Source organism: Schistocerca gregaria, chromosome 3 (genome assembly GCF_023897955.1).
Source record: "Schistocerca gregaria isolate iqSchGreg1 chromosome 3, iqSchGreg1.2, whole genome shotgun sequence".
NCBI classification, from domain to species: Eukaryota; Metazoa; Arthropoda; class Insecta; order Orthoptera; family Acrididae; genus Schistocerca; species Schistocerca gregaria.
The window spans coordinates 918,166,475-918,179,599 of record NC_064922.1 but is presented as its reverse complement, the minus strand read 5'-3'; the positions used below and the strand labels follow the sequence as shown (position 1 = coordinate 918,179,599).

At 46.8% G+C, this 13,125-nt stretch overlaps 1 protein-coding gene across 1 annotated transcript in view; it reads left to right on the top strand.

Annotated features, from left to right (window-relative positions):
* The window catches only part of LOC126355701 (ice-structuring glycoprotein-like), a 45,331-nt gene extending 38,787 nt beyond the window's left edge, over positions 1–6,544 (top strand). Inside the window, exon 4 of the mRNA XM_050006070.1 lies at positions 5,636–6,544. Within this exon, the coding sequence (XP_049862027.1) occupies positions 5,636–6,469 (834 nt within the window). The 3' untranslated portion in view covers positions 6,470–6,544. The remainder of the gene's footprint in view (positions 1–5,635) is intronic.
* The last annotated feature ends 6,581 nt before the right edge of the window (positions 6,545–13,125 follow it).

Genomic DNA, 13,125 nt, shown 5'->3' with positions numbered 1-13,125 from the left:
GTGAATGTAGAAGGATACAGGATGTCTCAAGTAGAATTTCTGTTTGGTATAATGAATGGCAGCTTGCTCTCACTGTATAAACATAAGATAGTGAAAGTAATAGCAAAAACAGTACTGTACTATTCGAATGCCGTATTAGTGCTGTGCTGCTTATAACAGTCACGACGATTAAATATTAGAAGTAACGTTGCAATGCGATATGGAATGGAACGAGCACGTAAGGGATGTGGCAGGGAAGGCGAATGATCCGTTTCGGTTTGTCGGGGTAGTTTCGGGAAAGTGCAGCTCATCTATAGAGAAGACCGTTTACAAAAAAACTAGTACGATGTATTCTTGAGTAGTGCTTACGTGTTTTAAATATGCACCATGTCAAATGAAAGGAGCACATGGAGGAAATTTGGAGACATGCTGCTAGATATCCTGCCGGTAGGTTCGAGGACCACACGAATATCACTCAGACGCTTCGATAGCTCAAGTGGGAATCCATGGAGTGGAGACAAGCTATTTTCCCGAAGTTTAGACAACCATTATTTGCAGCTGACTGCAGAACGATTCTACGTCCGCCGCTGTACGTTATGCGTAAGGACGGCGAAAACTCCTCCCGAATAGGCCATGAAGGCCTAACGGTACCAACCGGCCGCCGTGTCATCCTCAGCCCATAGGCGTCACTGGATGCTGATATGGAGGGGCATGTGGTCAGCACACCGCTCTCCCGGCCGTATGAAGGACCGCGAAGACAAGATGAAAGATAATGGCTTTCCCCTCACTCCATTTGCGAGTGGAACTGGTACATGGTACCGACATGCAGCGTACGATGGCTTGTGGTTATGTATGTGGGTTCAGATGCAAGTCTTACACCTCTGTCGCGAGGATCGTAACAAGCGATATGTTATAGTGATTCTGCGATCCTGATCTACGCCAACCAGTAAAGATTCCGAAAATATCGGTCATGTGGAACCAAACTCGTGATTCTCTCACCTGACATTCAGAGGACCATGGATAGAGACAGGTAGACTTGGTATCTCTTGACTTCGAAGAGCATCTGACACAGCACGAAAATGGTTCAAATGGCTCTGAGCACTATTGGGACTTAAGACCTGAGGTCATCAGTCCCCTATAACTTAGAACTACTTAAGCCTAAGTAACCTAAGGACATCACACACATCCATGCCCGAGGCAGGACTTGAACCTGCGACAGTAGCAGTCGCGCGGTTCCAGACGGAAGCGCTTAGAACCGCTCGGCCACAGCGGCCGGCGACTCAGTACGGCAGAGGAAAAGGTGCTATCGTACAGGGTGTCCATCGTAATTTGTAACCGTGTTCAGGATTTCTTGATAGTGTGGATGATCAATGTTTTCTTGGAGGGCACGTTGTTAACAAATGTAGAAGTACATTCTGGAGTGCCCCAGGCTAATTGTTGGGACCCTTACTCTTCAAGTTGCGTATTGACATCCTAGTTGGCACACTTAAAAGTAACCCAAAATGAAGCGGGTGATACATTATCTGTCTTGAATTACTGTCTTCAAAAAAGTTGCACAGATATTCTGTCAGATCCTGATAAGATTTGAAAGTGGTAGATAGATTCGCAACTTACACTTAATTTTCAGAAATTCAAAACTGACAACTGCTCAAAATGCATAAAAGAATATCCTATGACTCCAATAAAAGGAGTCCAATTGGGATCTGCAACTCATACAAATATGGAGGTGTAACAGTTTTTATGGCCATGAAATAGAATCATATGGGCTCCGTCGGGGGAAAGGAGATAATGGACTTATTTGGATGAAACGAGACTGGGGAAGTGCAGACTACAGAGGAGACTGCTTATGTTAAACTCGTGCAACCCATTGTGGAATGCGCTAAAGTGTGTGGGGCCTATATCAAATAGACGCAACAGGAAATATTGAGAACTTACAAAAAAAAGGGTAGAACGAATATTTGATCCACGGAGTGGTCACGGAAATGCTGGAAAACCTAACCTATCCAGAGAAAAGCCTACTTGCTACATTTCAAAAACTAGTATTACGGGAGGAATCTAGGGGTATATCACCACAAGCTCCTATGTGTCGCTCCCGCAGGGAACGCGACGGCAAGGTCAGACTAATTACAGCAAGCACAGGGCCAGGTAGTCAGTCGTTCTTACCGCACTCCATACGCTAACGGATGAGATTTTAATATGGCTACCATTGGAATCATTAATTTCCAAGTGGTTTACACATTATGAATGTAGATGTAGATGTTACGTTCACACTATTTTTAACGAGCAACCATTGCTTGATAGTCTGCGTAAGGCATCAAAAGCATTATCTGACGAGCATGCGATCAGCACACGCTTCTTCTCGCTGATAATATCCTATTTCAGAACCGGATATCTGCTTTTCTTCATTTAGCTCTTTAGTTGTCTTCAGCGCACTGCATGGACCCACAGGTATTGGAAATGTCTCGAGTACTGTCGGAAATAGATTCAGGGCCTCTATATTGCAGTCATAGGTGTAGACGTCACCTATGGCGAACCGTAACTTTCCTTCGTTTCTTGCCCGTATATTACTCTAGCATCTGCAATTGTGTCACGGCGATGAAACAGCCCTGCCCAACCTCTCGGGGTCTTCAGTCAAACGGACGTGGCGAGGGTCTCAGTTGTCGAGCTACTTCCAAGAACGGAGTGAATGAAAGATTTGCAGCTCCTATGAACAATTCCCGTTAGAAGTGACCTTGCATCAGCCATAATTTCATACGAAATTCTCGTAAATAATCAGCTGTAATCTACTCTAGCTTTCAGTCTCCATAAACTTATGGGAAACTAACTTAGGAGATTCGCTCAAAGTTTCTTGTAGACATATATTGGAAGCTGTTTGATGACAACAATAAGGGTTACTGGCGTTTCATCAGTTGATGCTCAGTGTGCCTTCCAGATAAAGATTGTAAAACGGTTTTTTCCCTTCTTTTTCCCAAAGACTTAGAAAAGTATATAAATTTAGTAAAAATCATAATGTCTAATTGTGATACTGAAAAAAGAGTGCTGTTTCTGGTGAGTTACACCGAGAATTTTATGTAGTTTCTAGTATCCATCCATACCATTTGTTTATCGCCTATGGCGGACAGCATTAATTATTTCAGGGATTTATGTCAAGAATAATTGCATATAGTTTTGATTCCACCTTTAACAGCTGGTCATGGTTCTTGAGACAGTCTCTAGTTCATGGAGAACAAACTAGCATTTAATCTCTTACGACCTGGCCGTTGCAACTAATTGTGACTTTGCTAAACAGCCAGTCCCTTGAAATACTCACACGAGCGCACCGGCGCCTTCATAAATATTGACTAAAGTCAGATGTGAATAATACTCTTTCCCACGGCACGTATCATCTCCACCTAACCACTTGCACATTTTAAGCCCTATTTCAATTAAATAGAAGGCACTCTGAGACGAAGTACCCACCAAATAGTATGTCTGGCGCGTAAAACTCAGGTTGTTACCTTCACCTTTATGTTTATGTTCATAAGGCCAGAATGTATGTGGAATACGCAAGTATTTGGACCAGTTCTCGAGAAGCTGCCGACCTCAGATTAATGCGTAGCGGCCCAGTGGTGAATTTGAGGTTGCGCGACGCCTTAGGCCCAAGGTCGGTATCTGCGCCGTAATGTGAGGCAAGCGTCGGCTCCCAGGTAGGGCGTGGCGCGATCTGCTGGTTAAGGGGTGGATTTCTGTATTTTACACTATGGTTTCACATCTAGCGTTGAATGGAGTAGTAATTCATTCACACACATCCATGCCCGAGGCAGGATTCGAACCTTCGACCGTAGCGAATACGCAAGTGTGGCGGTTTTATAGAACTTTAAAAATGGAAGAAGTCTGAATGCTTAAAACACCATTGCAGTATTCCAAAACTCTGTATATTTTATTTAGCTTTATTATCTGCAAAATGCATCAGTGGCAGTGTCTAATGCGTATGGCCCTCCTTCGGTATCTTTAAATGATTGTCCATAAACAGTTCTCGGTAAACACATTCTTCCTATTATTTAAAAAAAATTTCTTCTGGCGGAGAGTTTGGAAACACTTTATTTCATTCTGACCTGTGTATGATATGATCTTCAGTCTTGATATTTTCCCTTTCATGATCGTACTTAATGCACGTTCTAAAAGCGCACTCTGCACATTTCATCACGGGCGGGAAATGTATGCTATTTCTCACTGAATAGATTACTTTAATCACGTATATTGCCTAGGAATTTAAAGATTAGAATATACAAAACTACTATTCTACCAGTTATGCTGTATGGGTGTGAGACTTTTTTCTCTCACTGACCAAAATGTAAAGCCTTTTCGAGTATTTGAAAACAACGTTTGAAGAAAATTTTCGTAGCAAAAATGACGACATTAGCGGTGAGTGGCGAAAACTGCATAACGATGAGGTACGCGAACTCTATTCAAGCACTGACATAATCAGTATTATTAAATAACGTAGGGTGCGATGGGCGGGTCACGTAACTGGAATGAATGAGGGCAGGGCAGCACGCAGTATACTGGTAGGGCACTTAGAGGGTAAACGTACTGTGGGGAGAGCAGGCGTAGATGGGAGGACAATGTGAAGGCTGATTTGAAGGTGAATGGAAAGAAATGGCCCAAGACAGGGACAGATGGGGAATATACGTTGCTGCGATAATGAACTCTCGAGTCCGGTATGACCAGTGAGTGAGTGAGTGTGTACCAAGCATTTTAGTAACTTCTTTCTCTTCTTTTGACGCACCGAACTTCTGAGTTGCTAGTACAATCTCCTGAACACCATTATGGCGTCCATTCTAGATATATTTTATCAGCTATCGGCTCCCAATTACGCCACTGAGTTACTATATGGTATTTCGTCCCTTGTACATTCGGTGCCTTGACAGCTTTTTAATTACATCTAGAACTAAAGCGCTTATTTTCTTGTAATTCTCAGCGCAGTTTCTTTCAGTATCTAAATGTTTTCAATATTTACGTTTCTAAACCGCATTTCTCATTTGTGCTTCGCATCTAGGGAAGGGACGAATATAGATGTACGAGATGTCGGCAAAAATTAAATTCACGTAGTAGTTGGATTTTAATACCAATCAAGTAAAACGCGCTATTGTTAAATCTTGTATAGGGAACTTTCATTGTAAACCAGTTTACGCTTCAGTTCTTAGTACGTAGTGACGGAGAAACACTCAAAATCTTGAAACTTCTTGGCAGATTAAAACTGTGTGCCGGAGCCAGACTCGAACTCGTGACCTTTGCCTTTCGCCGGCAAATGCTCTGCCAACTGAGCTACTCAAGAACGACTCACGTCCCGTCCTCACAGCTTTACTTCTGCCGGTAGGTTCGCAGGAGAGCTTCTGTAAAGTTTGGAGGGTAGGAGACGAGATACTGCTAGAAGTAAAGCTGTGAGGAGGGGGCGCGAGTCGTGCTTGGGTAGCTCAGTTGGCAAAGCACTTGCCGGCGAAAGGCAAAGGTCCCGAGTTCGAGCGTTGGTCCGGCACACAGTTTTAATCTGCCAGGAAGTATCATATCAGCGCACACTCCGTTGCAGAGTGAAAATCCCATTGTGGACTCAGAGTCTTATTAATACCGTCATGAGTTGCTAGCACTGTTATGGACGTTTTCCTCCTGCCTGCAGGTTGTCATCGGCGCCCTTCTGGCGACAGCCGCTGCCAGGCCCGGCTACCTGCACGGAGGGCTGGCAGGCGTGACGCACATCTCCGCTGCCCCCGCAGCCATCTCGTACAGCGCCGCCGCCCCCGCAGCCATCTCCTACGCCGCCGCCGCCCCCGCAGCCATCTCCTACACCGCCGCCGCCCCCGCCGCCGTCGTCGCGCCCGTCTCCATCTCGTCGCAGTACCACGCCCAGGACGAGCTCGGCCAGTACAACTACGGCTACCACGACGGCATCTCCGCCAAGTCTGAGGTGCGCGGCATCGACGGCTCCGTCGCCGGCGGCTACTCCTACGTCGACGGCAACGGCGTCGTCCAGAGCGCGCGCTACACGGCCGACGCCGTGAACGGCTTCCGCGTGTCCGCCACCAACCTGCCCGTGGCCCCCGCCGCCCCCGAGGCCCCCGCCCTCGAGGCCCCCAAGCCCGTCGAAGACACCCCCGAGGTCGCCGAGGCCAAGGCCGCCCACGCCACCGCCGTGGCTGAGGCCGCCGCCCGCGCCGCCGCCGCCCCCGAGGTGCCCGAACCGGCCGCCGTCGCCGTGTCTGCCCCCGCCTCCTACGCCGTGGCTGCCCCCGCCATCGCCTACTCCGCCCCCGCCGTCGCCTACTCCGCCCCTGCCGTCACCTACTCCGCCCCCGCCGTGGTGTCCGTGTCGCCCGCCAGGTCCTTCGCCTACCACACGGTGGCCGCCGAGCCTCTGACGTACGCTGCCCGCTCGCCCGTGGTGCTGGCCAGTGAGGCGCTGCCTGCCGAAGCCATCGCTCACCTCAGAGCCAAGGCTGCCCTTTTGGGTTGAAGCTTTCTATGACAGCTTCGCACCCCTCCTGACCTGTACATAAATCTTCAATAAACTATTGATGGCATCTTAAAAGGTTTCCTATTATTTACATTAAATTACATGTTTCCACTCCACTGTAAAGGCAGCTTAAAAAAATAATACCAAAATTCAAGAAATACACTCTTCGTGTAGGGAGAATAGCAAAGGCAAATAGCAACAAGAGCCCGAAAATACAGAATTGTACTGACGTAAGGAATTGGGACGCGGCGTCGACAAAAAGCTCTAGAAGCCAACGTAATAAACATCGTAGGTGGGGCCACACTATTCAGTGCGCGAAAGCGCTCCAACAGCAAGAAACTGTATTTTAGTGATTTCAGAGAGAAATTCTTCAGCACCGACGGCGAAAGTTTATTTTCTAAACTGCACTGCTGGCCATGAAAGTTGCTACACCAAGAAGAAATGCAGATGATAAACGTGTATTCATTGGACAAATATATCATACTAGAACTGACATGTGATTACATTTTCATGCAATTTGGGTGGATAGATCCTGACAAATCAGTACCCATAACAACCACCTCTGGCCGTAATAACGGCCTTGATACGCCCGGGCACTGAGTCAAACAGAGCTTGGATGGCGTGTACAAGTACAGCTGCCCATGCAGCTTCAACACGATACCACAGTTCATCAAGAGTAGTGACTGGCGTATCGTGACGAGCCAGTTGCTCGGCCACCATTGACCAGACGTTTTAAATTGGTGAGATATCTGTAGAGTCTGCTGGCCAGAGCAGCAGTCGAACATTTTCTGTATCCAGAAAGGTCCATACAGGACGTGCAACATGCGGTCTTGCATTATCCTGCTGAAATGTAGGGTTTCGCAGGGATCGAATGAAGGGTAGAGCCACGCGTCGTAACGCATCTGAAATGTAACGTACACTGTTCAAAGTGCCGTCAGCGCGAACAAGAGGTGAACGAGACGTGTAACCAATGGCACCCCATACCATCACGTCGGGTGATACTCCAGTATGGCGATGACGATTACAGCCATGCGGATAATATGCCTTTCATCGCGACTGCTAGTGATACGAGGCCGTTGGGATCCAGCACGGCGTTCCGTATTACCCTCCTGAACTCACCGATTCCATATTCTGCTAACAATCCTTGTATCTCGACCAACGCGAGCAGCAACGACGCGATACGATAAACCGCAATCACGATAGGCTACAATCCGACATTTATCAAAGGCGGATGCGTGATGGTATCCATTTCTCCTCCTTACACGAGGCATCACAACAACGTTTCACCAGGCAACGCCGGTCAACTGCTGTTTTTGTATGAGAAATCGGTTGGAAACTATCCTCATGTGAGCATGTTGTAGGTGTCGCCACCGGCGCCAATGTTGTATGAATGCTCTGAAAAGCTAGTCATTTGCATTTCACAGCGTCTTCTTTCTGTCGGTTAAATTTCGCGTCTGTAGCACGTCATCTTCGTGGTGTAGCAATTTTAATGGCCAGTAGTGCATATAAAGTTAACGCTGTGATGCACATGTCCACTACAATCGAAGGCCCTTAACGTCGCTTCTTTGGCGTTTCCAGTCAGTTCTGAAGCGGTAAATGCACGTAGCCAACTCCAGTGGATACTCCCTATCGGGTTAGCCACAGGACTGATTGGAAAGAAGCGACATTAACAGCTGCCCCCTACAGTAGACGTGTGTCCACCACAGGGTTAAAGTTAGTTCGAAAAAGCGCTTTAATTTGCAACAATAGCGCGACACTGCCAGATACAGCAGCTGTGGGAAGAGAAAAAAATGGTTCAAATGGCTCTGAGCACTATACGAGTTAACGTCTGAGGTCATCAGTCCCCTAGAACTTAGAACTACTTAAACCTAACTAACCTAAGGACATCAAACACATTCACGCCCGAGGCAGGATTCGAACCTGCGACCTTAGCGGTCGCGCGGTTCCAGACTGTAGCGCCTACAACCGCTCGGCCGCAACGCCCGGCTGGGAAGAGAAGTGCTGGAAATGTCAGCAGACAAACGCTGTTATTTGAGTAGGCAGGTCCGTCTTCAACAGTGCAATCATTCTTCCAGGGCTTGCAGGAATTAATGGTGTTTTGCAACATCTCAGTGGAGAAGCTGAAAAAATTCACGCTTCAGCAGTTCTTGGAGAAGTCTAGTTCCAGCTGAATCTACATCGAGAAAGAAAGAAGTATTTATTCGAGCGCTACGAGAAGGTGCCCAACAAAATACGAATTAATGTTGCTGACGAAAAGGTCTAGATGTCCATAGACGCAAATGTTGTCATTGGTAACCTACGCTACGTTTGTCAGTCCGCTCCTGCAACATTGGACAGCGTTAAGATCTTATTACCACACAGAAAAAGTTCATAGGACAGGTAGTTTTGTATTATCGAGAAATTAGATAGAGAGAGTGACAGATATGATGTACGTGTTGGATGACAATCATTAAAACAAAGCCTGCCGTTGTGTCCGAACGGTTCTAGGCACTTCAGTTCGGAACCGCACTGCTGCAATGTTCGCAGGTTCGAATCCTGCCTCGAGCATGGATGTGTGTGATGTCCTTAGGTTAGTTAGGCTGAAGTAGTTCTAAGTCCAGGGGAATGATGACCTCAGATGTTAAGTCCCATAGCGCTCAGATCCAGTTGAACCGTTAAAACAAAGGTTTTTTTCGTTGCAGTAGTATCTTTCCATGAAATTTCGATGGCCAAGTTATTTCTTAGAAAGCGAAAATATTTTCATGACGCCCAACTACATTGGAAGAAACGATCTTTGTAATAATATAAGAAAAATCAGAGCTCGCATTGAAAGAATTAAGTGGTCGTTTTCCAGCGTGGTTTTCGAGAGTCGAACGGTAGACATCCATGGGAGGATTAAGAATGTATATGGGGCAGCATGTGTGTTGAACACCACCGCTGTGGAATGAAAACAGCAGCAAGGGGTGCTGCGACTTCACACAAACGAACACCCCCATATTGCACATGTGGTTACGCAGAAATTACGACAGCTTCGACACCATGCTATACGTATGTGGATTTAATTAGTGGAGTGGAACAGGCGTTGCGGCATCTCTCACCACGCGTCATCGACAAGGTACCACTTATAACCTGTCACATTTTAGCAGTGTAACGTCAGCAGAGCAGAGAGAGGGTTGGTTTGTTTGGGGGAAGAGACCAAACAGCGAGGTCGTCGGTCTCATCGGATTAGGGAAGGAAGTCGGCTGAGCCCTTTCAGGGGAACCATCCCAGCATTTGCCTGGAGCTATTCAGGGAAATCACGGAAAACCTAAATCAGGATGGCCGGACGCGGGATTGAACCGTCGTCCTCCCGAATGCGAGTCCAGTGAGCTACCGCTGCGCCACCTCGCTCGGCAGAGCATACAGAAAGAGATAGAGGTAAGGAGACAGAGATAGAGGCTCCGTGCATTACGGAAAGATGAAGATCTTGTGGTACTTCCGGCTGACAAGGGAAATTCCAAGGTTATTCGGTTTACCATATTTCTGCACGGAACTTCCAACGACTTGTTGAGTCCGTGCCACGTCCGAGTCCAAGTACTACTCCCGGAAAAAGTCTGTCCTACACGATATTAGGAGGTGTCCCATTATTTTAGTTAAGTGAGTGCCGAAATGTGAGAAGTGCATTCAGCGAAGAGAAACGGAAAAAATATCAATCTTCTGCCAGACACTTAAGGGGGAGTCACAGAGGAGTCACGTAGATGTATGATTAGATGTTGATTAAGCTCAACGTTAGAACTGTCCCTCTGATGCCATCCTCTTTCTAAGGCCTAACTGACTGTCATTTCAGAATGAGATTTTCTCTCTGCAGCGGAGTGTGCGCTGATATGAAACTTCCTGGAAGATTAAAACTGTGGCCGGTTTTTGTGGCCGAGCGGTTCTAGGCGCTACAGTGTGGAACCGCGCGGCCGCTACGGTCGCAGGTTCGAATCCTACCTCGGGCATGGACGTGTGTGATGTCCTTAGGTTAGTTAGGTTTAAGTAATTCTAAGTTCTGAGGGACTGATGACCTCAGAGGTTAAATTCCATAGTGCTCGGAGTCTTTTGAACCATTTTAAAACTGTGTGCCTGACCGAGACTCTAACTCGTGACCTTTGCCTTTCGCGGGCAAGTGCTCTACCAACGGAGCTACCCAAGCACGACTCACGACCCGCCTTCACAGCTTCAATTCTGCCAGTACCTCGTCTCCTACCTTCCAAACTTTTCAGAAGCTCTTCTGCGGACCTTGCAGAACTAACACCCCTGGAAGAAAGGATATTGCGGAGACATGGGTTAACCACAGTCATTTAAGGGGAAATTTTCTTTTCCATTTTTCTGTACATTATTCTTTTGAGCAACGGTGCCAATGGTATTTTTATAAGGTATTATGTTTCGAATTTGCCTCATTTTCAACCGTTTCGTCGTTGTTATTTGTAGTTTGCTGGTTCGTCTTCCAGAGAAGCTCACATGAATAAATGAGGGAAACATCACCGAGCCAATGAGGTTGCTCAGTGTAAGACATTAGACTCGGGTTCCGGGGCGATAGTGGTTCAATATCCCCGCCTTGACAACCACAAAACACTGAGGTGATAAAAGTCGTAGGATACCTTCTAACTTCGCGTCGAACTTCCTTTTGCCCGGCGTAATACTGGTGCTCTAAGTGGCAAGGACTCAACGAAATGGTTCAAATGGCTCTGAGTACTATATAACTTAACATCTGAGGTCATCAGTCCCCTGGAACCTAGCACTACTTGAACCTAACTAACCTAAGGACACCACACACATCCATACCCGAAGCAGGATTCGAATCTGCGACCATAGCAGTCGCGCGGTTCCGGGCTGAGACCGCTCGGCCACTGCAGCCAGCATAGACTCGACAAGTCGTTGGAAACCACCTGTAGAAACATTGAACCATGCTGCCTCTATTTTTTTAGTCGCCCATAATTACGAAAGTGTTGTCAGTGCACTATTTTTTTTACATGAACTGGCCTCTCAATTATGTGCCATAAATGTTCGATGATATTCAAGTCAGGCGACTTGAGTGACCAAATTAGAATTATCCAGAATGTTCTTCAAACTAATCGCGAACAGTTGTGTCTCGGTGACATGGTGGATTGTTATCCATTGGTTGGTCTCCAGGTAGCTGAACATAATTTCCAGTCAGATCTGTTCAGCGGACCAGAGGATCCAGTCCATTCCATGTAAACACAGCCCACACTATTATGGAGCCAACACCAGGTTGCACAGTGCCTTGTTGACAACTTGGGTCCGTGGCTTCGTGGGGCCTGCACCACACTCGAACTCTACCATCAGCTCTTGCCAAATGAAACAAAGACTCGTCTGACTAGGCCACGGTTTTCGAGTAGTCTAGAGTCCAACAGAGATGGCAACGAGACCAGAAAAGGCGCTGCTGGTGATGTCGTGCGTTAACAAAGCCACTCGCGTCGGTCGTCTGCTGCCGTAGTCCATTAACGTCAAATTTCGCCGCACTATCCTGACGGATACCTTCGTCGTACTTTCCACATTGATTGCAGCGGTTATTTCCAGCAGTGTTGCTTGACTGTTAGCTCTGACAACTCTCGGTCGTTAACTGAAGGCCGTCGGCAACTGCGTTGTCCGTGGTGAGAGGCAATGCCTGAAATTTGGTACTCTCGAGCACGCTCTTGATACTGTGGATCTCGAAATGTTGAGTTTACTAACGATGTTCGAAATGGAATGTCCCATGCGTCTAGGGCCAACTTCTATTCCGCGTTAAAGTCTGTTAATTTCCGTCGTGCGGCCATAATCATGTCGGAAATCTCTTCACATAGAGCTGCTGAGTACAAATGATTGCTCCGCCAATACACTGCCATTTTAGACCTTGTGTACGTGATACTACCACCATCTGTATGTATCCATTTCGCTGCCCCATGAGTTTTTTTACCTCAGTGTATGTTATGCCTCTTAATATTCGTAGTGGTTTTAGCCTAATTTTGGCTTTGTGGTGATGTACTTCGTGATCCCACGACGGATGTTTATCTGGGATGCATAAGGCGAATGCGAGGATGGTCATTTTGAAAGAACACTGCCTGCCCCAGTCCATGAATGTGTTCCAACGACCTCGTCGTCGTCAACAGGACACAGAACCCTAATGTCCGTTCCTTCCTTTGTGCCACCGGCTGCTAATGTGCTACCAGCTATCCAAGACACATTTGTTCCAGAACCGCCTTCCTGCCTGTTGTGGTGCAGTAGCTTACGTTTTTCTTCTCACTCCTTCCCAAGAGCGTGGAGAGCGGGCACATGAACAGTCTACTGCTCTTTGCTGCCATATATTATTCGTGGGTTTTCCTCTTGATTTACAGGGTGTCTTTGCTATCAGTTCTTTTAGCGTTGGAGGGTAGTTACTGACATCGCGTTTCGCCCTAGTGCTGAGGAAAACTTCCCTTAATCATCAGAAATGATCTCTTAATTCCGTCCCTGTTTTGTTTTGCTTTAACTCTTTTAGTTATTTTCAGTGTCTTATCTTTTGTTGTTCGTGTTATGAAAGGAACTAAACAATTCCGTCCTAATTATTTAAGTCTTATACGCTGATATATATCCATGGAGAAGAAATAAAAACTGTGAGGTTCGCCAGTGACATTGTAATTCTGTCGGAGACAGCAAAGGACCTGGAAGAGCAGCTG